We start from the raw sequence: 26,445 nt of genomic DNA, 5'->3' as shown, positions 1-26,445 counted from the left end.
CACCTCAAGGGTCCGTTCTCGGGCCCCTCCTTTTTCTCATCTATATAAATGATTTATCGGCTAACATTTCTTCTTCAATTAACCTTTTTTCTGATGACTACGTTATTTACTGCCTTCAGTCTGATATTAACAAGGTTCTTGATTGGTGTAAGGAATGGAATATGGAATTAAATAATAAGTGTAAGCATGTGCACATTTCTCGTAGTTCCAGCATACCCGCTACTTATCAGATTAACAATGTTTTTCTTGAGACTGTGTACTCTTACAAGTATCTAGGTGTTTACGTTTCTTCTAACCTATCTTGGAAACCCCACGTTGACTATATCGTAAATAACGCAAACCGCATGCTAGGGTACCTTCGGAGAAATTTCTCTCGTTCATCCAGTTCATTAAAATTATTGCTTTATAAAACTCTGGTACGCTCCAGATTAGAATATTCTGCATCTGTCTGGAACCCTGGCATTGATTCACTCGTTTCCGATTTGGAAGCTGTGCAGAACCACGCCTGTCGCTTCATACTGTCAAACTATCACCGAACAAGTAGTGTAACTGCTATGAAATCAAGTTTGTCCCTTCCACTTCTATCTCACCGCAGATCAGTAGCATCATTATCCCTTTTTCATAAAATTTACCACAACAGCTACCTGAAAGAAAGATTACTAACAAGACCATCTTACATATCAGCGCGCATTGATCACCGCCATAAACTTGGGGTTCCATCTAGTCACACAAAATGTTTCCATGACTCATTCATACCTAGAACTTGTGTCAGTTGGAATCACCTTCCCCATGATATCGCACGTATAACAGATAACGACGCATTTCGGAAAGCCATTGTTTTTCTTTGAATGTATATTGCTCGTTACTATGTTGTTTGCCCTTTACTTCCTGACATAGTTTTTACTTATCCCCACTGCATTGTGAAGTTTTGTTTTCCTTGTTCTTTTTGCGCATGTTTTTTAGTACTTGTAATGTATTTTCTTCTGTAACTTTGCTGTACGTACATTCATATACTTTTATGTATCCCACTCCCCTCTGTAATGCCCCCGGGCCCTGAGGGTAAATAAATAAATAAATAAATAAATAAATAAATAAATAAATGAATGTTCCGCTCAATATCGGTTTGAGAACTACGTAAGGCTTCCATAGCTGAGGTCAACGTTCCCTGGCCGTCCAGTAATTCTAAAAGCATTTCTTTTTCAGTAGGGCCCGGATTTGCCTCAACATCCCCACACGCCAACAGGTCTCTCGATATAGAAATGACATAACTGAAGACATTCATCAAAGGTAGCGGGCAGGGCAGCAGCACTAAGAAGCGGTTATCGCTTCGATAGCATTTAGTAGATAAGTATCGACTAACCTGCAGCGCAAAACAGAAAGGGTTCCTTAGCATGTTGCCGCTCAGGCTGCTGCCATGCCCACTGGTGAGGCTCGATGTGGTCTGTCCTTTTATAGCGGGGAAGCAGGTCATGTGGACCGACGTAACCGCTGTTGGCATTGACGTGGCGATGATAGCTGGCGCTGTCGGATCTTCCACGAGGCAAATGTTACCGACACGTGTCGATGATATCGGATACGCCCCCAGGCTTTCACTGTGACTTGGTGTATCATTGAAACAACTGCGTGACGATAATTCAGCTCGCAGCAGAACCGCAACAACATGCAGCACAAAACAGAAAGGGTTCCTTAGCATGTTGCCGGTGAGGCTGCTGCCAAGCATGGTGATCGCTTACCACCTTGAATGGTCTAACATGGAACGGGTGGAACTTTCAAGTGGCCCAAATGATCGCGAGGCACTTCATCTCGGTCGTCGATGCTTTTGAGAAGGACCTGCTAGCGTACTCGATAACTGTCTCCTGTCCGGCACTCTTCTGAAGGAGAACGGCTAGGCCCATACAGCTCTCTTTGGTGTGAATATCCGTCTCAACGTTTTCATCTAAGTAGTCTAGTTGATCAAAATAGCTTTTTGGGCCAGTTAGTTCATACAAGCTCAGGACGGGAGACGACTGTAGGTGGCTCTGCCCATTTATATGGCACGTCAGCCTTTGTAAGCTGCGCCAAGGGCTCGGCGATGCGGGAAAAGTTCCTCACAAATCGGAACGCAGGCAGATAAAGGCGTAGGAAGCAAGGTATGAGCAAGGCTCAAGGCTTTTGCCCGGCGGGAGCCCGGCGAGAAGAGTTGCGCGGCCGGCGTGCGCCACGGGCCAGCGGGATGTGCACGGATGATGGAACGGAGACCTGCCATGGACGAAGACGGAAGCGGTGCTTGCAGAGAGAGGCGTATTTGTGTTAGTTGCTGCGTCGCGAGGAGTAATATTCCTAATACCGTCGTATGTGTTCCGGCCGTATCGCATCGTGCTGTTCACGCCGCCGTGTGTTTTGTCTTGCAGAGTTAAAGCCCTCATCATCGTTCTGTTTTATTATTGGTATTGAATTGTCAGGAGTCTCGACCTCATGTTTGCAGCGCAGGAGCGCCCGGTGTTTTTTCTTTTTTTTTTAGTGCTTTTTCATTTACCCGGAATAAACCGGTGTTTTTAAGAGATTGGATTTGTCAATCGTCGGGCGAGACCATGGCTCGCGCTTCCGTTTTCTAGTATGTGGAGCCTTCGTCTGGCGCCCAACGTGACTTTTGCTCGAGTTTTTATTTGGCCAGCGCGTATCGTAAGTTTGGTGAAAACATTCCGCGGTTTCATGCGCAGCCATGTCGGATTATTTCAACTTACCTGGCGCAGCGCCAATCGACAGATGTATATCAGCCTCCCACCCATGCGGGTTCCGTGATAGAGCACTTAGGAGAAAGGAAAAATGAACACTCTAACTTCGCTAGCGGAATGATTGACCTACTGTCTCAGCTCCTTCAATCAAAAGTATATTTAACAGAAATGTTGCCACTTTCATAAGCGCCCATTCCCTTGCATCACGATAATCTGATGTAGCTGAATTTGTCTGTGCCAAAGTTTGAAAGATACATCGACAAGAAATCTGTGATATTCTCGAAGCAATTGATTACTATAAAATAGCAATGGCAATTTCCGACTGCGCTCTGGTCACGCATGTGCTTCCTGTAGCATTAGTAGGTTCCGCAGCAACTTAAAGGTGTAGACAGCGGCCGTTCACAGCAAAGCAGGATTTTGTAGAGTGTTTTCGAGAAGAGTTCTTACTGCCTGACTACGTCGTCCACATGAAAGACGAGCTTTGCGCCAGGATGCAAGGAGTAAACGAGAGCTTGCTCGAGTGTTTGCACAGTTTACAAAATCTCCATGAGCGAGCAGATCCTGTAGTTCCGGATCCAGAGAAGGTGGCTCATGCAATACATAGATGCCATCCAAGGTACAGTCATAAAAATGAGTGTAAACCCGGCAAATCGTGTCGCCCTGCATAATCACCGCAGCCTAGCAAGCGCTGGCAAAGAGTTGACTTGCGAGATACGCTCGGTAAGGCTTTTAAATGAGCGGATGCACTCCCTGCCATCAATTCCGTCTGTTGCCTCGTCTAGGCTTGCAGTCTGCGTTAGTTACAACACGTGGCGATAAAAGGTCAAGAAAGGGCCACGCATATGTATGATGCATGTCGAGTGCGCAGCGACAAGAATTCTGATGTGCTGTCCAACTCTAAGTTTCCGTGTTTTGTTTACCGCATCAGATAATAGCTTTGCACGTGCATGGGAAAGCGACCAGGCCATTTAGTGCCTGAGCCTTTGTTATCAGCGCTGTGGATTGCAGACAGTGAGTCTGCGTCCCCTCATGTAACAGCCTAGTAGCCACGCATACCTGTATATCGCACGCGAAGTCTGCCAGCGCACGCTAGGCCGCGCTGATTGTACAGCGCCGCTCGCTTTGCTGTGTTCACGCTCATAAATTTTATGACTGTACCAGCCATATCTCTGGCGCCCGCCATTCTCGGACTTCGACGGCATGGCTAGAGAAGCGTCCCGCATCGAGTCGTCTTTCCTGGCGGAGCTGCAGTACGTACCCCACCTCCCTCGGCGACCTCTCTCGGGCCATCCTGTGCGTGCTCGGATCATCGGCAACGCACAGCCTGGTGACCCTCGGCTGTTGTACAGTGGTTGACAGCTTCCACTAGGTCGCAGGCCCTGGAGCGCCTCCTCCGGTGACGGACCAGCAGTATGGGGCGGCAGCGCCGGACCGGGCCTCCGCCTGAGACCGAGCGCTGCCATGAGCATGCAGTCCTGAAGAATGGGTATCTTGTTGCTGCCACCCGCTACCACGCGGATAATAGGGCCATGTGGCTAGCACGTAGCCTGGCGTTTTGGTCGCTACACCACCCTGCGGCCAAGGGATAGAGCTACAGCCGACGTCAACCTAAGTGACGCAGGAGACGTGGAAAGAAGTCGCCCCTCTGGCCCGTACAGCCCCGACATCAATGGCGATGGCCTGCCTTTGGAGCCTGAAGCATGGCCCCAGAACATCAAGGACCGAATGGTAAGCGATTTGCCATCTACTTACCCTCTCCATCATACCAGCCCTGATAATGTACCTTTGGTGGCTACCGTTTGTTTTCGACGATCATGTCAAGCAAGCATGACGCGCAAAACATTTGCAGTTACGAAATGCTAACACAGTGCTTCGTTTGTCATCGCCACAGATAGCGTACGCAACCTCTGCAGCGCGCTTACGGGTATCATCATAAGGCAGCGCTTTCTACATCTTCGAGGACTCTCCTTCCCGTCAATTTTGAGCCGTAACTTCATCTCGAAAGCAGCAATTGTGGCTTATCTGCATTCAGGCAGCTACAGATACGGCATGAATTCAGACAAGCTTTCAAGTTCGTAACAAATATAACAGGGCGCCTTTCAAATCCGCTGGTGAGAGACCCCTCCGCGGTGAGCGTGACAGCAGGTGGTGTTCTCACTGTTCCGTAGCCTTTCTCAGGGTCACCAGCAGAAATATCCAGAATCGAGGCGGCACTTAACCCCTTCGCTACGATGTTCACGGAGGCTTCGGGAAATGCTGACGCACAGGATCGACATCGGCAGCTTCCGCCCGATCCATTGCAACCCGAGGCCGTTGAGCTTCCACAAATGAGCCCTTCTGGATATTGCTCTCGACAAAATGACTACTGGTGCAGTAAAACCCTCAAAAAGCCCTTGGACCTTTCCCGTTGCTCTTGAGCCTAAGATGGCACAGCACGCTTGTGTGTCAATTATCGGAGACTGAACGCCTTAACAGTCAGAGACTCACCCTTTACCGCTAGTCGATTCCGTCACGTATACGCTTGAGTCAGCAAAGCTATTCACTACTCTGGACTGTAGCAGGGGTTTTCTGCAAATACCGATTTATCATTGTGATGTCGAAAAACCGCATTCACTTTCCATTCGGGATTATTCGAGTTTTTCCGACAGCTCTTCGGTTTATGCAATTCACAATTGCGACATTTCAGAAAGTAATGGTTATCGGGCTGAGAGACGCTAAATAAAACTACGCAATGGCTTACATTGACAACTTTCTGGTGTTTTTGGAAAGTCTAGATAATCATCTGATCCATCTAACTACTGCTCTGAAACGAATGCAGGACGCGAGTACAGTTAACCCGCGCAAAGTACAGTTGGTTTCGCGCAAAATCAGCCTGTTTGGTTTTATTGTGGAACGGGCCTAGTCTGGCCAGACGAGGAGAAACTACAGACCACATTACAGCTGCCACCACCGATTAGCGTCAAGAGCCTGCAACACGTTTTGGGCATGGTGGGCTTTTATCGCCACTTCATTACAAACTGCGCCGGCATGGCAAGACCTCTTCATCAGCTTCTCCGGAAATGTGCCCGTTGGTCCTGGACTGATACGGAGCAGGTAGCGTTTCGGGCTTGTCAACGTCTATCTCGTATACTGCTCGTCTGCGGCTACCGGACTTTAACCAGTCCTTCACGATGCGAACTGATCCGAGTGAGTGTGGCATCGGCGCCGTTCTGCTTCAGGAGCACCAAGGGAAGCTTTGCCCTATGGTGTTTGCAAGCCGCTCTCTCACATCATCGGAGAGAAACTACACAGTAACAGAGGAAGAGGGCTTGGCGATTATATTTGCGCTAAAATGTTTGATATGTATTTCGATTCGGCTGAGTTAACGATTTCAAAACCCAGCCGGCCGCCTAGCCCGCTGGGCGTTCGCTCTTCAGAAGTACATTTAAAGGGTGGAATATAAGAAAGGCATCTTCAGTAAGGCAGCCGACGACCTGTCCTGTGTTCCGTTACCTGGAGATGGCGAGCCGGCACTACAAGTCCTGGCTGTATCAGTTGCCGCAGATGCCTGAGGCACACTTGTCTCCGTCGAAAGCTGCTTGGCGCTCAGCTCAGCTATCATTAGTGTAGCAAGATACGGGAAAGCCTGGAAAGCACCAACCCTGCAAGAACCACAGCGCCTGCCGGCAGCTACGACTGCTATTTAGAAGCTGAAGATGGGATTCTCCTGCGGTATATACCCGCCGCGAACAGAGACAGTGGTGAGCAGCCATTCCATGTTGTCGTTCCGAAGAGCCTCCGCAAGCTCTTTTTAGAGTATTTTCATGACACTCCTCGCAAGGCACAACAATGGCAAGAAAACTTATGAAAATTTCTGTCGTGTCGTGTCATGACCCCGCATGAGAAAAGATGCCCTGATACACGTCCGTACTGTCTTACACGTCAGGCAGCGAAGCCGCGGGGAGGAAATCGCTTAGTCCTTATGCAACCCATAGACAGCAAATACATTTTGGAAATTGTTGCCTGCTACGTAATGGGTCCCTATCCTATTTATAGATCAGTGAAAGGAAAGGCCGTACAGCGGTGGCGTAGCGGTAGAACATTCGCCTCGCATGCAAGAGGACCGGGGCTCGAATCCCGGTGCCGCGCCTTTCTCCACCGGAACAAAAAATAGTCCGCGTGTCGATGGAATTGCATAAACAGGTTTGGGGTGCGACCTGATGCCGGTGAACACCTCCGGCAACGCACTCCCTCATCAGGGTAACTGGCCGCAACCTCCCATGATTAGTCCCTAAAACCCCGGCCCTCAGTCACCAGCGGCTGCGGAACAACTGACCACGCCGGCGGTCAGACGCAGACCTGTGACGCAGCAGGGGGTGCTAAGAATTCCTGGCTCCGTTGGACAGACCGCTATTGGAAACTGACCCTGGCAACGTTTAACGCTAGAACCCTAGCTAGTGAAGCTAGTTCAGCAGTGCTGTTAGAGGAGCTAGAGGGTATGAAATGGGATGTCATAGGGCTTAGTGAGGTTAGGAGGCCGAATGAGGTATATTCAGTACTGAAGGATGCGCATGTACTGTATTATCGAGGTTTACCGGAGAGGCGAGAACTGGGAGTAGGTTTCCTTGTCAATAAGTATATAGCGGGTAATATAGATGAAATCTATAGTATCAATGAGAGGGTGGCAGGCATCGTAATTGGGCTAATACGCGGTAATGACTGAAGGTTGTGCAGGTCTATGCAACTACATGTAGTTATGATGACCAGGCAGTTGAAAGCTTCTACGAAGATGTAGAGTCAGCAATGCGAAAAGTAAAGACGCAATGGGCGACTTCAATGCCAAGGTAGGGGAAAAGCAGGCAGGAGACCAGGCAGTAGGTGACTATGGCATTGGCTCTGGGAATAGCAGGGGTTACTAGTTGAATTTGCAGAGCGCAATAACTTATGAATCATGAATACTCTCTTCAGCAAACGGAAGAACCGGAAATGGACATGAAAAAGTCCTAACGGGGAGACTGAAAATGAAATTCACTTCATACCGTGTTCAACCCCTGCCATTATGCAAGATGTAGAGGTAAACGGGAAAGTGCGATGCAGTAACCACAGGATGGTGCGGTCCCGAATTTGTCTAAATAGGAAGAAAGAACGCAACAGATTAGTAAGAAAGAAGACCATATCAACGAATTAGCGGTGAGGGGGAGGGCAGAAGAGTTCAGAATCTCGCTACAGAATAGATATTCAGCTCTAACCGAGGATGGCGACATTACCCTAGAAGCAATAAACAATCATTTCAGAGATATCAGAGTGCGCTGCAGAAATAGGCGGTGGGATAGTTAGAGAGGATACCGGTAAGCTCTCTAAGGAGACGAAATATTTAAGAAACGCCAGAAAGCTTCCAATCCAGCAGACCAGATAGAATTCACAAAGATATCAAAGCTAATCAATAAGCGCAAAGTGGCCGATATAAGGAAGTATAACACGGAGAAAATTGAGCATACTGTAAAGAACGGGGGAAGCCTAAAAGCGGTGAAGAAGAAATTAGGCATAGGCAAAAATCAGATGTATGCGCCAAGGGACAAGGCGGGCCACGTCATCACAAATATGGACAAGGTAGTAAAAGTAGCCGAGGAGTTCTATACTGGTCTCTACAGTAACCAAAGTAGTCAGGACCGTAAAGAGATTGGCGGTAATGAAAAACAGCCAGACGTTCCGCCAGTGATGAAGGACGAGGTTTAGAAAGCAATAGAAACTATGAAAAGGGGAAAAACAGCTGGAGAGGATCAGATAACTATAGATTTGTTGAAGGACGAGAGGGATATCGTGCTAGAAAAACTGGCCACCCTGTATGCGCAGTGCCTGGTGTCATTGACGGTACCGGAATCATGGAAGAACGCAAACATTATTCTCATTCATAAGAAAGGGGACGCTAAGGACCTTAAAAAATACAGACCAATCAGCTTACTGTCTGTTACCAGTATTTACTAAGGTAATCGCTAATAGAATCAGGACAACCATAGACTGCAATCAAGCAAAGGATCAAGCAGGTTTTCGGAAAGAGTACTCTACTATCGATCATGTAAATACCATTAACAAGGTGATAGAAAAATGTTCGGAATATAACCAGCCCTTATGCATAGCATTCATTGATTACGAAAAAGCATTTGACTCTGTAGAAACCTCGGCTGTGATGCAGGCATTGGGAAATCAGGGGGTAGACGAGCCGTACGTGAAAGTGCAGGAAGATATATATAGTGGCTGCACAGCAACCACAGTTCTGCATAAAGAAAGTAACAAAATTCCCGTAAAGAAAGGTGTTAGGCCAGGAGACGCGATCTTCCCAGTACTATTCCCAGCTTGCTTAGAGGAAGTATTCACAGACTTGCAATGGGAGCAGTTAGGGATGAGGGTAGATGGAGAATACCTCAATAATATGCGATTCGCTGATGACATTGCCTTACTGAGTAACTCGGGGAATGAACTGCAACTAATGATTGATGACCTAAATAGGAAACGTAGAAAGGTAGGCTTGAAAATCAATATGCGGAAGACTAAGGTAATGTTCAACAGCCTCGGGAAGGAACAGCAGTTTACGTTAGGTAGTAGCAGGCGAATATGTCTACTTGGGACAGGTAGTGACCGCAGATCCGAACCATGAAAAGGAAATAAGAAGAACAAAATTGGGATGGAGCGCATTTGGCAAGCACTCGCAGATTATGACTAGCAGCTTGCCGGTATCGCTCAAGAGGAAAGTATACAGCAGTTGCATCTTACCTGCACTCACCTATGGGGCTGAAACGTAGAGGCTAACGAAGAGGGTTCTACTTAAGTTTAGGACAACGCAGAGGACTATGGAACGAAACGGTAGGGGTAACATTGGGAGATAGAAGCGTGCAGAGTGGGTCAGAGCAATAACTCAAGTTACGATAACAAGAGGTCTCGGCGGACGTCGAACTACGAATGCCAGTTGCATTCGGCAGTGCGCAATTTAAAGTCGGCGTAGAAACATCTAGATAAACCAGCCAGGGTTACTGGAAAAGTCCGGAATTGCAGGAAACAGTCGCGCTTTCCCGCAGGGATTCCAGACTAATCTCGACGCATCTCATGCTACAACGAAAGTGATAAAGGCGCGGTTCACAATCCCGAGCATGAACAAACAAAGCACAAAATCGGTCCGTGCGCCACAATCAAAGTGACAAGGCCGCATGCCGACGGCTGTTAAAAACAAGAAAGATTTGAATGGTTCGCGGCAGTAGTTAAGTGTTTAATTAAACTCTAACAGATAACTTTCAAGGCTAAAGCCTTTCTAGGCTCATGGAACGAAAAATCTGCGCAGGAGCTGTGGGCGGGATCTGCGCGTCGCATCTGTGCGCTGATGTGCCGCTGTCAAATAGCGGACGTGGGAGGAGGCGACTAAGTATGAAAACGATTGATGGTGAAAGGTAATGAAGGTGAAGGTAATAGAAAGGTCTTGTAAGAAGCTTGCATTATATGTTGTCCAAAATTTCTTTGTTTCCAGTTCTCAAAGTAATTCTGAGCTCATTCTAGTGTTATGAGCAGACTCAAGATGCAATCTTTAATTTGTATTGGGACAATTAGGGCAGGGCTGGTGTGGGAAGAATACTGACGCAGAATTGAATTTCGATTGAAAAGTGGCCACCGTGCTGGAGCTGACCATTCTGAACATTTCTAGTAATAATTATCTTGTGTTGAACTCAGTGAGTAGAAATATAGGCTGATTCAACACGTATAAATTTCGTTAAAAATTCGTACTTGATGAATGCCCATGTGCAGAACTGCATGCTGCAGCCCGTACAATATAATTCAGCGTGATCTGCATATTCCATTTAGACACAGGGAATGCCGCATGCTATATATATATAACACACACAGCAGAAACTTATATTTATTGCCGGCTATTGACGAACTACATGCTCCAAGCTTACGCACACATTCAGATTTCGCAATCATAGAGGAGTCATAGCTTTGAGATGCACTTTTCTCAAGTACTTGTAATATACTCATTCACAAGAGTTTCCCGGTATGCGCAGGTACTGGACTATATACCCAGACAACAGGCGAACTCCCAGGGACGTCCTGTTTAAATCCCCCTCCCACATCGCAACAGGGTAATCCGAAGGACGTCCCTGCGAGCTCCCTTCTGGGATATGTTCGAACCGTCAAAGGATCTCCGTGGGATGCTCCCTTTACTTGTTCTTTATAAGACCATGCTAAATACATTCTAGGGCAATTGTAAAGAATCATGCACCCTGTCGCACGAAAGCGAGTGAACGATAACTACACAAATTTGCTTTAAATGTGAAAAATAAAAGGCATACTGGTTGTCATTATAACCAGAAATTGGCGCCGTCCCTGCTACGATTCTTAGCAGTTGCTAAGTAAATTTCGGTTGTGCTTTTCCAACAGTCTGTGCTGGGGGTTGGAACTGATTCTTCATTGTGATTTTTCAGATGACATGAACAGCGAATGTAAGCTCATAATTGCATTAGCTGAGGCATGTGGTTCCTTTCAAAAATATATAAAAGGCGGCCACGAAATATGCTACCTACCATGACATGAGAGGTAAGATTCAATGTAAATCACATATTCAGTTCTCAGTTTTTATTTTCAAAGAATTCGGCTGACTTTTTCCGGTGTTTGCAAACACAATTCCGTTTTTTTCGGTGAATATTATTATCTGCTGAAGCAATATAGGTTTTTATTTGTGAGCTAAGAGGCATCCATCTACAGTTAAAAGTGACCTAGTATTCATTTTGGATTTTTTTCTTGCATGCTGTTTTATGCACTTTTATTTAATGTACAGTTCGTCATATATACAGCTAACCTCCTTGAAGAAAATGCTATTGTCGTGATGAAAATTAGCGTTATGACAAAACGCATATGTAAAACAAATTCGCACTTTAGACAAAGGAGTAACTGAATTATTATTCATTACGGTCAAATTTTTGCATAAACCAGATCACTTAAAAAAAACGAATGCGCTTCTCTCGGCTTGTGTCTGTGAAACGTCTCGTGGCAAAAACTAACGGCATTGGTCTTCGCGATTTCTGGAAGCACTTGCGCTGCAAATGATCTGGTCTGTCCTCTGCCCCTCGAAGTGCCTGTCTTGCTGCCGGCACCTCTCCTCGGATGCTTAATTGATATGTTTATGAGGGTCGGGAAGCACGGCTGCCACTATTTCCCTATTCGTGAGGCCATGAACAATGCCTCAAAACCCTCAACCGCTGTGCTTAAACCAACGATCCCACTGTCCCACATCATGCACCTGGATTGAACACTGTTGTAATGTTCTCCCGTCTTCGAGAGCTCGCGGTGTGCATGAAAAAGTACTGACCTTTTTCGGTTTAAACCGAACAGCTTAAAATGCTTTCGGCGTACCTTTATCGGTGTTTTTCGGTTTAAACCGAAAAATCCAACCCCTAGGTCGCATAGTCAATTGCAACAGTTAAACTAGGCGCCCAACCAGCCCAACTATCGCGGTGTCCAACTATCACGTGGCGCCCAACTTATCCGAAGAAAAAACAGCTCTAATTAATCGCTTTATTTTTATTGTCGACAGAGGAATGAAGAGGCTCCATTAACAGAATGTTGCATGTGACCCTGACTAACTGTACTGCAAGCAAAATAAACAACATTAAAGAGATTATTTTATATAGCATTGCTCATGTGCAGTGCTTGCACATACAAAAAGTGCTGATCTCAACATGGTGGCTCCTGTATGCTTTGCAAAATGTGGATGCGTGCGTGAGTTTCGAGTGCCTGTACAATTTGTTAAGAACCGGCAATAAACAAAAAAATGTCTGTTGACACTGCATACGCAGATAATACTGAATTATATAGTAAAGGCTGCAGCGTGCAGTGTTGGTTTTAAGGATTTAACGTCCCAAAGCTACTCAGGTTATGAGAGATGCCGTAGTGTAGGACTCCGGAAATTTCGACCACCTGGGGTTCTTCAACATGCACTGACATCGCACAGTACACGGGAGCCTTGCATTTCGCCTCCATCGAAAAGCGGCCGCCGAGACCGGGATTCGATCCTGCATCCTTGGGAACAGTAGTCGAGCGCCGTAACCACTGTGCCACCAGGCGGGTACATGCAGTGTTCAACGCCCCCGAAAATTGCTTCTGCACATGGGCGTTTATCGAAATTTTTTGCCAAATATTATACGTGTGTTGAATCAGCCCATATTTCAACTCACTGAGTTCAACACTAAATAATTATAACTAGAAATGTTGAGCATGGTCAGCTCCAGCTTGGTGGCCACTTTTCCGTTGAAATTCAACTCTGCCTCAATATTCTTCCCACACCATACCTGCCCTAATTGTCCCAATATAAATTAAAGATGGCATCTTGAGTGTTCAGAACACCGATATGAGCTCAGAATTATTTTGAAAACTGGAAACAAAGTATTTTTGGAACATATGATTGCATACTTCTTACGAGACCTCTGCAAGACAAGGCCTAGAAAAAGCCGAGAAAAACCTTCTAAAAAATGTCCCAATAAGCTCCCAAAATACCCCAAACTGGTCCCACGGCGGTATTGTTTGGGACATTGTGGGACTTCTGACTTCCCAATGCCCCATAATCGGAATCCCCGGGATGTCCCTGGGACGCCTGTGTTGTCTGGGTATGAGCAAAGCTATATAAAACAACCTCTAGAGTACTTATTTTGTTTGCAATGCAATTAATCAGAGTCACACCCAACATTCTGCTAATTGAGCCCCTTCATTTCTTTGTGGACCATGAAAATAAAGCAATTAGCTGCTTTGTGCTCTTCGAAAAAGTTGGGCACAACGTGCTAGTTGGGTGCCACGAAGTTGGATGGCGCGATAGTTGGGCACGTTTCCCTTTTTCCGAACATGTGATTCCACAACGAACTCCTTGCAACTGATTCCTGGAAAAGCACAGCCGAATTTAGTTAGCAACTGTTAAGTATCTTAGCAGGGACGGCGCCATTTTTAGTTATGATGAGAACCAGTGTGACTTGTTTTTGACATTTCAAGTGAATTTGTATGGTTCTCATTCACTTGCTTTCGTGCGACAGGGTGGATGATACCTTACAACTACCCTGGAATGTATTTAGCATGGTCTTATAAAGGACAAGTAAATGGAATGTCTCACAGAGATCCTTCTTTGGAGTTTCGAACTTAGCCAAGAAGAGAGCTCGCAGGGACGTCCTGCGGATAACTCTGTTAGGGTGGGAGGTAGGGATTTAAAAGGGACGTTCCTGGAATTAGGCGTGTTACCTGGAATGTCTTCAGTCGTTTTGTGAGAATAGGGTCTGAGCAACCTCAACATCAAGGACATGACCTAATTTTGAGCCAGTTTGAAGCTGTCATATTGGCCTAAGTGAACATCAACCCACAGTCCAGCGTGAGAGAAATCACCGATGCATTGGGAGGCTTTTTTTCTGTTTAAAGAGCTCATAAAGCACAACATGTATCCGTACAAGGTATGCTGCACCAAACTATGGGGGGGGGGGGATGGTTACCAGTGGAGGGTTGCAGAGCATTCATACTCTGCAACAATCCACTGGTAAAGTATTTATGAGAGACTTGCAAACCCTCACAAGCTTAAGAACATAAATGGTTGATAAAATGATACTTTCATGTCAAAGTATATCATGACTCCGTCCCGGCTTGTAGGGTGTGCGTAGGAGCCCATGCCACCATACGGCTCAGATATGTACCGACCCCACAAGCTCGTCGAAGTATGACAGGCAAAACTCACCCCATTTGGCATTTGGCAGTGAATCATGTGGACAATGATGTAGCAAACAAAAGGGCACAACAGCTAGCTCAGCTAGGTCGCCAGTGCACGACAGTTGCAGACCTCGATGTGAGCAGCTGGCGTGGTGTGACATGAAAACTATGCATCATCATCATCATCATCAGCCTGACTATACCCACTGTAGGGTGCAGGCCTCTCCTATATTTCTCCAATTAACTCGGTTCTGTGCTAGCTGCATCCACTTGACCCCTGCGAACTTCTTAACCTCATCCGCCCACCTGACTTTCTGCCGCCCCCTGCTACGCTTTCCTTCCCTTGGAATCCAGTTTGTTACCCTAAATGACCATTGGTTATCCTCTCTTCGCACTACATGTCCTGCCCATGCCCATTTCTTCTTCTTAATTTCCACTAGAGTGTCAGTAATGAGTTATTTCTCTGACCCAACTGCACGCTTCCTATCTCTTAATGTTACCCCTACCATTTTTCGTTCCATAGCGCTTTGCGTTGTCTAAACTAAAGTAGAACCCTCTTGGTTAGCCTCCACGTTTCAGCCCCATAGGTGAGTACAGGTAAGATGCAACTGTTGTATACTTTCCTCTTGAGCGATACCGGTAAGCTGCTAGACATAATCTGAGAGGGCTTGCTAAATGCACTCCATCCCAATCGTATTTCCTTTTCATGGTCCAGAGCTGCGGTTACTACCTGTCCTAAGTAGACATGTTTGCCTCTCTTCGCACTACATGTCCTGCCCATGCCCATTTCTTCTTCTTGATTTCCACTAAAGTGTCAGTAACGAGTTATTTCTCTGACCCAACTGCACGCTTCCTATCTCTTAATGTTACCCCTACCATTTTTCGTTCCATAGCGCTCTGCGTTGTCTCAACTAAAGTAGAACCCTCTTGGTTAGCCTCCACGTTTCAGCCCCATAGGTGAGTACAGGTAAGATGCAACTGTTTTATACTTTCCTCTTGAGCGATACCGGTAAGCTGCTAGACATAATCTGAGAGTGCTTGCTAAATGCACTCCATCCCAATCGTATTTCCTTTTCATGGTCCAGACCTGCGGTTACTACCTGTCCTAAGTAGACATGTTTGCCTACTACTTCCAGTGCTTCGCTACCTAATGTAAACTGCTGTTCCTTCCCGAGGCTGTTGAACATTATCTTAGTCTTCTGCATATTGATTTTCAGGCCTACCTTTCAACTTTTCCTATCTAGGTCATCAATCATTATTTGCAGTTCATTCCCAGAGTTACTTAGTAAGGCAATGTCATCAGCAAATCGCAGATTACTGAGGTATTCTCCATCTACCCTTATCCCTAACTGCTCCCATTCCAAGTCTCTGAATACCAGCTTAAAAACATAAATGGTTGATAAAATGATACTTTCATGTCAAAGTGTATCATGACTCCGTCCCGGCTTGTAGGGTGTGCGTAGGAGCCCATGCCACCATACGCCTCAGATATGTACCGACCCCACAAGCTCGTCGAAGTATGACAGGCAAAACTCACCCCATTTGGCATTTGGCAGTGAATCATGTGGACAATAATGTAGCAAACAAAAGGGCACAACAGCTAGCTCAGCTAAGCCGCCAGTGCACGACAGTTGCAGACCTCGATGTGAGCAGCTGGTGTGGTGTGACATGAAAACTATGCATCATCATCATCATCATCAGCCTGACTATACCCACTGTAGGGTGCAGGCCTCTCCTATATTTCTCCAATTAACTCGGTTCTGTGCTAGCTGCATCCACTTGACCCCTGCGAACTTCTTAACCTCATCCGCCCACCTGACTTTCTGCCGCCCCCTGCTACGCTTTCCTTCCCTTGGAATCCAGTTTGTTACCCTAAGTGACCATTGGTTATCCTCTCTTCGCACTACATGTCCTGCCCATGCCCATTTCTTCTTCTTGATTTCCACTAGAGTGTCAGTAACGAGTTATTTCTCTGACCCAACTGCACGCTTCCTATCTCTTATTGTTACCCCTACCATTTTTCGTTCCATAGCGCTCTGCGTTGTCTCAACTAAAGTAGAACCCTCTTGGTTAGCCTCCACGTTTCAGCCCCATAGGTGAGTACAGGTAAGATGCAACTGTTGTATACTTTCCTCTTGGGCGATACCGGTAAGCTGCTAGACATAATCTGAGAGTGCTTGCTAAATGCACTCCATCCCAATCGCATTTCCTTTTCATGGTCCAGAGCTGCGGTTACTACCTGTCCTAAGTAGACATGTTTGCCTACTACTTCCAGTGCTTCGCTACCTAATGTAAACTGCTGTTCCTTCTCGAGGCTGTTGAACATTATCTTAGTCTTCTGCATATTGATTTTCAAGCCTACCTTTCAACTTTTCCTATCTAGGTCATCAATCATTATTTGCAGTTCATTCCCAGAGTTGCTTAGTAAGGCAATGTCATCAGCAAATCGCAGATTACTGAGGTATTCTCCATCTACCCTTATCCCTAACTGCTCCCATTCCAAGTCTCTGAATACTTCATGTAAGCAAGCTGTGAATAGTACTGGGAAGATCGCGTCTCCTTGCCCAACACGCTTCTTTACGGGAATTTTGTTACTTTCTTTATGCAGAGCCACTATATATATCTTCCAGCACCGACGTACGGCTCGTCTACCCCCTGATTTCGCAATGCCTGCATCACTGCCGAGGTTTCTACAGAGTCAAATGCTTTTTCATAATCAATGAATGCTATGTATAAGGGCTGGTTATATTCCGAGCATATTTCTATCACCTGGTTGATGGTATGGATATGATCGATAGTAGAGTATAGTTTCCGGAAACCTACTTGATCCTTTGCTTGATTGCAGTCTAAGGTTGTCCTGATTCTATTAGCAATTACCTTAGTAAATACCTTATATGCAACAGACAGTAAAGTGATTGGTCTAATTTTTAAGGTCTTTAGTGTCCCCTTTCTTATGAATGAGGATGTTTGCTTTCTTCCATGGTTCTGGTACCGTCGATGAAAATTATGCATAAAAGTATGCAAAATGCTCTGTTCTCCCTACGTAAGTCCAGTGAGGTGGTTCACATTGTTAACCAGCAATGATACCCAATGATACTAATGTAAATGTGGCACAACAGCAAAACAAAAATGGGTTACATAAATCCAAGCAAAGTCCGGAACATGTGGTGACCATTAGGACTGCAGCTGAAGGATCCAGGACTGGCGCTGGTATGCATGGCTGCTGGCACAGTCGTGGCAGAACCCCTGGCTTCAGAGTGAATTCGTCATCATTACGAAGCTACTGAGTATGTTCACTGATCATATATTGAGCAGACTTTTATTCTCACCTACGGCAATATTCCCAAGAAATAAAGCCGCTTTATTCTTTGCTTCAGTTATTCTGCCCAAGGAGGTTACCTCCTTGGTTTTGCCACTCCTAGGCTTGGAGAATGTAAAAAGAAAAAAAAATTGTTTTTGTTCTAAAATCCAGACAATGATACTAGGCTAACGTTACCCGCTTTTGTCTGAATATGTAAGCTGAACTAAAAGTGCATATATGACAAACAGCATAGCTTGCAAAATGACATCCTAAGACTGCCTAATGTTCTTTCAGTGTGAAGTACATAGACAGTGTCCATTATTATTCTTTTCCAACCACATATGCACGCATCGCGAGCAAGACCGAGTGTGGAGGGAGTCAGCTTCCATAGCACTGCACGAAACTTACCAAAAAAAGTAATACAGCAAGCGATGCTACTGGTAGTACGGTTCCAATAGAAAGAGACCAGCAAGAAAGGTGAGTGTCACAGTCCAGTTTTATTCCACAGCTTGCTGGGATGCACTCAAGGCAGCAACATTTCCAAATACAGCCAAAAGAACAGCATATTGGAAGGGAAGGTGTCTAACCTACAAGGTGACCCAGATAGAATGCAAGACATCAATACTTTTAAATAAATAACACTCGAAAATGACAAAACTCCCTCCTGTACAACATCATTCTTGAAGCAAGTGCTACACTACTGTACAAGCCAAATTACCGACTGGCAATTGCGTATATGCTTATATGCTATATAATAAAAGCAAATAAAGCAAGGATAAAAATACAAGTACACAGTTTGGGCAAGCGTAAATGACACACAAAAGTGGTCACCTGTAAGCTTCTCTTTTGAGCCAAGTACAAAGGAGTTGCATATACAGTGTGTGTGTGTGTGTGTGTGTGTCTGAAACCCTCCCGTTTCCCTTAGGGCGAAGGTAAGCTTGCAGAGCACAAGGCACGTGGAAATGGACAAAGTGGCATATGGTTTCGAAGCAGACTGGTGGAATGCTAACCGTACTGCAAGGTATTATGCTACCAACACACAAAAGAGTGTGAACTCTTTCTGACAAAATATACACCCAAAACACTACAAAAATAAACAAAATAGTAATAATACGTGCAGCAGATACCGCACGTAAAACATTTTAGAACAAGGGTGTTGTCAAAGTTTCCTAATAGTCCCAAAGCAAGACATGCACATTACAAGGCTGGATGTTGCAAATCCCCTGCACTCACAGGGCTACATGAAAGCCTTCATAGTCCCCACAGTGTGCACAAGAAGCTCTAAGGAGCAATGAGCAGGACACACAGTGCCTGCATGACACTAATAACTGCTGCTGCTGCACTATACTTCAGTCTGAGCTCATAACATGCCTAACCTTTAACAAAGCCCAAATCACTAGACTAGGCCGCTCCCTCAAGTCTACCATGCCACACTCTGAGACTTCCACCTTGGACATTTGACACTGCACTATTGGGTGACAAGCGTTCATTGCAACTTTTCAAACGTTTAAACAAACAGACAACATACCAGTACATGTAGCGTTTATCACTTTGCAAATCAGCAAGATTTTGTTGCTTATCATATGCTTGAGGTTAAGCACTTGCTAATTTTTTCACTGTGCCTTACACTGGCAGGAATGTCTAGCCAGAACCAATAAGTACTATATTTACTTCTACTGAATACACCAGCTATTTTGGTCATCGAAATTCAGCTTTAGCTAATAACAATTGCCAACCTAAAATTAAGAACTTTGATTTCTTTTGACATAAACGACTATGAAGACTTTTTTGGAGCACTGTGACATGCCCCATTCAGCTAATGTATAAAAATGCCTGAAATTTCCAACACACCACAACTTATTGCTTTAGTCTTATGTGCGCTCACTGTGATAACGCCCTGAATAGCCAAGGTGCCATATACAGTACACTCGGACTTCAAGGCCAAAAATTTAATCAAATAAAGAAATATTTAGGGGGAGCCTGTTAAGCTGCAAGGCTGATATCCTCCACGGGTTCACACATTGCGCAGGTGCATGCAAGCTCACAGCGTTCTCCATCATCTGCTCCGAAAACTTCAAAGTAGTCTGAGCTCGTGGAACATATCTGTGCCACCTCCTGTTGTCCCAAATAGGCGACCATGTTAGCAGCGAAGTGTGTGGGAGACATATTGCTTCTTGGTAACAGCAAGCGGAAGACACGCGCGGTACTTTTCAAAGTCTCATACCCACGACACATCACAGTCCTGGCTGTTCAATTGCAACACCGTTGAAACTTGGAATTTGATAAGACAAAATGAGTCATTATACACACGCTACTGCTGCCAAGTGCAAAAGATAATCAACTACTGATTTCATGCTTTGCTTTTGACATGTAATGACTAGGTCTAATTACAGAACCAACAAAGCACTTGCTGAACTGTTTGCTGGTTCTTTGTCATCCCAACATTTTTTCCCTTGTTGTTTTGCATCCTACATCAGCGGGTGCAGCTCAGCTCCTGCAGTGGTGAATTTTCTTTGACATCTGGAATTAGTCCAAGCCTGCACGTTTGTTCGCAGCATCGCAAGCTGAGATGATGAAAGCAGTCACTCATAGCCAGTCGTCTGCATAAGCAATTCACAGCGAGATAACCATGAGAAACATTAGCTCTGGCACGTAACTGCAGACTCCTTTCTCCGCCATACTGGCAACAAGTAGATTCAAAGTAATTTTTAAAAATAAATTTAATTTGCTGCACAGCCTAACTTTTCAGGCGTTTCCCCTAGAGAGTACGAAAAATCGGCCATTGACTGTGAATTAAGCTGAAAAATGAATGCCCCACCAAAATTTCCCTAAAATTTAATCAATTTTTGGGAAAAAGTGCATGCCTCATGCGAGTAAAGGCAGTAACTAAAATGAAGCAAAGGATTGTTTCCAGCCCTGAGGAAACTATGTAGTGTTGAGCACGAGTGACCTGAAAAAAATCTCAAAAAATATGCGCAGCAGTTTCCATTTAGGGCATCAGGCTAAAATAAAGAAACGTCATTGAACAAGCTTTTCTGCAAGCCATTTGCAGATACTACATTTCTGCACTGGGAAACTTGTCCACGCAAGGTTAACCTAATCTCCGGGACAAAAAATGTTTCTGTAACAAAAATTGTCTGCTAAAAGTTCTGAATAAAGGAGTATGTAAAATGTGAACAGACTACCTTATGCCATCCACTGTGCACAACATAGTGCAGGACACCCGACAAGAACCAGACATTGGCCCAAACGATAACGACAGTGCACAGGTTTGAACTGGAGCAATTTTTTCCGAGCAGTATGTGTAACTTGCCAAACTTGCTCATTATCGCATGCACAGATGAATAATCACCGCAACAAATTCAACGGGTTGCAGCCAACGCCCTATCTGGCAGGTGAGTGAAGAATCATTCTATGCACTTGCCTGCCTGCGGCACGTAAGTAGAGAGTTAAGTACAATGAAGACCAGAACATCTTCCTACAGTTTAAACAAGCACACCGACGCTGACATCGGGACAACACAAGTGGACATTTTTTTTTACTATGCGATACACAATAACACACACACAAAAAAAGAATGTACAGTGCAGGACAAGTCCCAATAAATACTTCCCAGAGGCAGGCACTTTGGATACATGCTGCTTGCATGGGCAGAAGAGGAAGACGGCAAGCTCTTTTGAGCATGCCTGTAGCATCTGCGCCGGTCCTCTAAAGATGTTACAGGTGTATTTTTTGAGAGGAAGGATTGTTTGCCTACGCAGCCTGCGGTGAAGCAGGTAACATCACTTGCATGTTGTGTGTCACATCTACGACGACACAGAGAGAGGCTGTATACACAAGCAGTGGTAAGCGGGATGGAAAGCAGCCTTCTCTATACAGGGTACATTGCCATGCGAGTGCGTGTGTGCAAGCTAGGATCCGCCAACGCTGCAGGGGGCGGCCGGGGCCATGCCATTCTCGGGCAGGGTCTCCCTAGAGCAGCAGCTGGCCGCCTCGAGCAGACTTGCCGTCGAGCCGGAGGGCACAAGGAACACACTCTCGTTCTCCACGGGGCGCAGCACATCCAGCCTGTGGGTAAGTTGTCAAATTTTCACAGCTGCCGAGAGCTGAGAATTCAACTCTACAGACGACAGCTTGGCTGTGGCGTCCAAACTGACCGACCAAGAGACAGTCGATTAGCTGCTCCCAACAGGTGATGCAATAGGTAGGAATAACAGCAGAGAAGATTGCCAAGAGCGAGCTCTCAGCTACACCGAGGCTGACGACAAGACCAGGAAATTGAGAGGGTACCAGCGGCCAAATTTAGCTGACATCGAAAAAGTGCTGTACTCTACAGACATTGTCGAGAAACTTATCCTGTCAAATATGGTGAACTGTTGTCAAAACAAATATTATACTGTTTCTTTAAGCAAATCAGTTTTTGCATGTCACCAGCATCACGATTCGTGTGCTCATTTTCACTTTCCAGTAGGAAACAAAAAGAGGTTTCACATGTTTATACCATGCTTTAAATTCAAAACTGAGTGTTTTTGCAGTTTTGTGCTTTCTATCTCAAGGTGGCTTTTACATGGCATCATTAGTAGACTTTTTGTGTGGGAATTTGAACACTGCTTTTATAACTAATATTATTTACAGTAAACCCTCGTTAACACGAACTCTCATATCTTGAAAAATTCGTTAATTGAAAATTTTCAATGCCGCGCTTTCACCTCCCATAGGTGCTATGTATTAGCTCCCGTTTATCTCGAAGCATTTTTCGGGGGTAACGCGGATATCTAGAAATTTTGACGGAAAAGACCGAAGGCAAAGGTCATTACCGTAAGGTGATAGGGGCTCCGAGAGAGCGCTTTGTTCTTATACTAAGTGTCGAACGCAGTCACCTTCGAAGAGGGAATACAAAATTATCGCAGACGCAGCCGTTTTTCACCTTGGGAGCAGTCACGTGAGCACCGATCGCACACTGGGACTGAATGGGTCTTATTGGGCGTGGTTCGGTCAGCTGCCCTCCGCACATGCATACCGGCAAGAGCAATTTAGTGATTGCGTGGCTCTATTTTGTCATGCTATGTGCACGAAGCGTTGACCGATTTTTGTTGTGTATGTGGTGTCCGCAACAGAGTTGAATGCAGCGGCGGTGACCAACTGCTTATGCGACGCGTTTAGCTGCTCGAGGACGCTTTTGTTGGGCCGAATGCCAACGCGAAGCGAGCAAGCATTACCCAGTTCTTCCTTCAAAAATTATAAAGTTGAGTTTTTCCTGAGAATCCTTTTCTGTTTATTACAAAAGCTCCCTTTGTGCAGTGGAGTGTCGACGGACGTGACGGGCCGAGGGCCGCCAAAGCATTTTCGTTCGTCGCTGTCACGCTCAGGTTCTGGGTTTGTAGAAAATTTCACGTATCACCCAGAAGCAGCTTGCTAGGCAGTCAATCGCAGAAGGCTTTGGGCTACTCAATTGCCATCCTGCTTTTTTCTTCTCTCTTTTTTTTTTTTTTTTTGTGCGAGCAAAGTTGGTTTTCCTAGTCCGGTTTGAGCGAAGAACCTGCAGACGCTCACTTCGTCTGATCTGTGCATATATGAGCGCATCGAGACAATTCAATAAAAGCTTGGTAGGGTAGGAAAGGAAAATAAAAAGGCTAGTGTGGCTAGATATTGTTAATTTTCGAAAAAGGAGCAAGAGGAGTTGATGCATCACAGTGTAGTAGCATACCGCTGAACTGAGACTTTTTTTTTTTTTTTTACACGCAATGCGTTACAAAAAAATTCACAACTGTTCTACCGTATGTCATGCTGTTTAGTATTAGAAACGGGATATAGCGTAATTGTACTCCTCCTGACCGAACGACGTGGCGGCGGTGACAAAGCAACGCTGAAAACACGTCTTTGTTGCAGAGTTCCGTCTCTGTGCGGTGTGCATCAGCGGCAACGACAGGCATTGGCGGCGGCGTCGCGCGGCTAATCGCCAGGGATTGTCGCCAGAAATTTTTGGCATTTTGTTTAACTCGAAACTCCGCTTATCTCGAAATTTTTCCCGGATTTTACAACTTCGAGTTAACGAGGGTTTACTGTATAACAAACAAATCTCCATGCTAAATGAGATTTTGTTAAAATGTAATATGAGCGTATTTTGGCTTTTCTTGCCTCACACGACCTAAGCACACCTTTGACATCACAGCCATCATTCACTGACATACTCAAATCGAAATAAAAAGAATTTCGATTACAAATTATTTTGCGATCATAGGCGAATACCGCATGGTAATCCATGCGCAAATCCCATCCTGCAAAAATACCTTATGTACCGTTACAAAAAAGAAAACATGTACCTAACAATTAGGTGCCTAACGTCCCTTAGATGTTCTGCTGTTAAAAAAAAAAAAGTTTCTTCGCATTTCTGTGAAAAATGAATACTGCTACTCTCTATATCTTTCAATGTGATGGCATTAGAAGTCTAGAGAAGAAATGCAACATTGTTTAATTATCACTGGCTGAGATAGGCGCGATATGATCACTCAAACGTGACAAGAATGCCGCTGAAAATGGAGCACTGGCGGCCGCACGGGCTCAGTGCATGCGACAAACAGCAAATGATAGAGGAGGTGAAGCAAGATGAGTGGACTCCTCAAAATGTAAAGAAATTGCACGCACATCCAGACATAGCCATGCCCATAACCTGCTCCCTTATACCGCACGCACAAATTTCTTCAGGTCCTCATTCTTTCCACGCACAATAATTGAGTGGAATAATAGGCCTCCAACTGTTTTTGAGTGCAGTGTAGCCAATGCATTAGAATCTTGATGTTCTTATGTTCCTGCTATTGTTATCACCTCTTAACATGCTCCACTAATGTATAATCTTATATTAAGTGTTTTTAATGCATTTTCTTTTACTGCTCTAGATAAGGTGCTCTGTAACACTTCTTTTTTCGTTCTTCTCTTGAACCAAGCGCGCATTTCAAAACGTTTTCCGAAGTTCTCATCTGTATTTTATCTGTATCATTCTACCTGCTTGGTCTTCTAAGACTGCAGTATTTTCCAAATAAATAAACGAATAAACAAATAAACGAAGTGCCCCCAAAATTTAATTATTGAATCCATATTTTTTTCTGTTACTTTGGGACTAAACATGACAGTTAAGAAAATACAACTGCACTGACAGTAGTACAAGCAGGACAGACAAAGAAACGAGGTGTCCATGCACTGCAGTTAATACCCCATACCCCCGCCGCATGCCAAATTTATTGACCCTCCCATCGCATGACATTACCGTATTTACTCGCATAGTGATCGCACTCGCGTAATGATCGCACCCCTGAATTTTGAGGTCAAAATTCCATTTTTTAAATTCCCCGTGTAATGATCATGCCCCGAACTTGCTTCCGCCACCATTTTTGTTTTCATGTACCACACTGTTATAGCGGCAGCCGCCTGTTGGTTGATCTGGAGTCAACCCGCAGCGAATGCATTCCGACGAGTTCCCATGATTCCTTGATTAAAACGTACTTTGTGGTGTTCGCCATTTTGCAATTTGGCAGTGTCGCAGGGTGCTTTGTGGTTTTGTGTGAGTTTACGCCATTTCACCATGGGGCAGTATGCCAGTTACATCGCCGAGTTCAAGCTCAAGGCTGTTGACTGTGCACTGGAGCATGGCAACCGCGCTGCTGGCAGGCATTTCGGCGTCGACGAAATCAGGATACGCTATTGGAAGAAGCAGCGCGAGAAGCTGATGGCTGCGAACAAGACACGGCGGGCTTTACGCGGACTCAAAACGGGCAAGTTCCCTCGTGTTGCGGAGGCTGTCCTAGAATATGTGAGGGACCTGCGCAAGGATGGTTGTGCAGTGTCATTAGAAATGATACAGACACAGGCACGCACAACTGCCAGGAAGCTGAGAATTGCCACAAAGGATTTCCGTGCTAGCTCCGGTCGGACGACTCACTTTATGCGACGGAGTGGACTTTCCCTGAGGCGGCGGACGTCGTTGTGCCAGCGGCTCCCATTCGCGTATGAAAGCAAAGTGATAGACTTCCCTCACTTCGTCACTAGGCTTCGCGAGAAAAGCGGATACCTCATGTCGCAAATTAGAAACGCCGACCAAACTCCACTGCCGTTCGACATGCCGCGGAATAAAACTGAACGAGAAGGGTGCTCAGAGCGTCCTCATGAAGACGTCTGGCGCAGAAAAACAGTGATGCACCGCCATGCATGCTGTAACAGCCGACGGGCAGAAGCTGCCACCATACGTCATTTTCAAACGGAAGACTATTCAGAAGGGAAACTTTCCCCATGGCATCCATATACGTGCACAAATGAAAGGATGGATGACTGCAGACCTGATGGTCGACTGGATTAAGACTGTTTGGGGACGAAGACCAGGAGCACTTCTGCTTCCCTCGCTTCTAGTTTTGGACAGTTTCTGGGGTCACCTTGTGGACAGCATGCGCGCTAAGCTTAAAGAGCTGCGCACGGGCATTGCAGTGATTCCTGGTGGTCTGACTTCGCTGCTGCAGCCTCTCGACGTGTCGCTGAAAAAAAAATGTTCAAGGACAACGTTCGAAGACTTTATGCAGAGTGGATGGCGATGGGCCAGCATGATTTTACGCCAAGTGGAAAGATCAGAAGGCCAGCCATGGAGATGCTTTGCTCGTGGATCGCAGAAGCGCGGAGCAGTATCCCCGACGAGGTAGTGGCCAAGAGCTTCAGACAGGCATATCGAACGCTTTGGATGGAACG

General features: G+C 45.6%; 1 protein-coding gene and 1 pseudogene across 2 annotated transcripts in view; one reads left to right on the top strand and one right to left on the bottom strand.

Moving 5' to 3' along the window:
- Positions 1–4,070, top strand: part of LOC146183231 (uncharacterized) — a 28,241-nt pseudogene extending 24,171 nt beyond the window's left edge.
- Positions 4,071–18,193: 14,123 nt separating this feature from the next.
- Positions 18,194–26,445, bottom strand: part of LOC146183230 (glycerophosphocholine phosphodiesterase GPCPD1-like) — a 97,628-nt gene continuing 89,376 nt past the window's right edge. For both annotated transcript variants that reach the window (XM_084609093.1, XM_084609094.1), the window contains one exon: positions 18,194–21,783. In XM_084609093.1, the coding sequence (XP_084465219.1) occupies positions 21,627–21,783 (157 nt within the window). In that variant the 3' untranslated portion in view covers positions 18,194–21,626. The remainder of the gene's footprint in view (positions 21,784–26,445) is intronic.

This window comes from Amblyomma maculatum, chromosome 7, assembly GCF_055883805.1.
Source record: "Amblyomma maculatum isolate TAMU_Amacu chromosome 7, ASM5588380v1, whole genome shotgun sequence".
NCBI classification, from domain to species: Eukaryota; Metazoa; Arthropoda; class Arachnida; order Ixodida; family Ixodidae; genus Amblyomma; species Amblyomma maculatum.
This window is presented reverse-complemented; position numbering and strand designations above follow the sequence as displayed.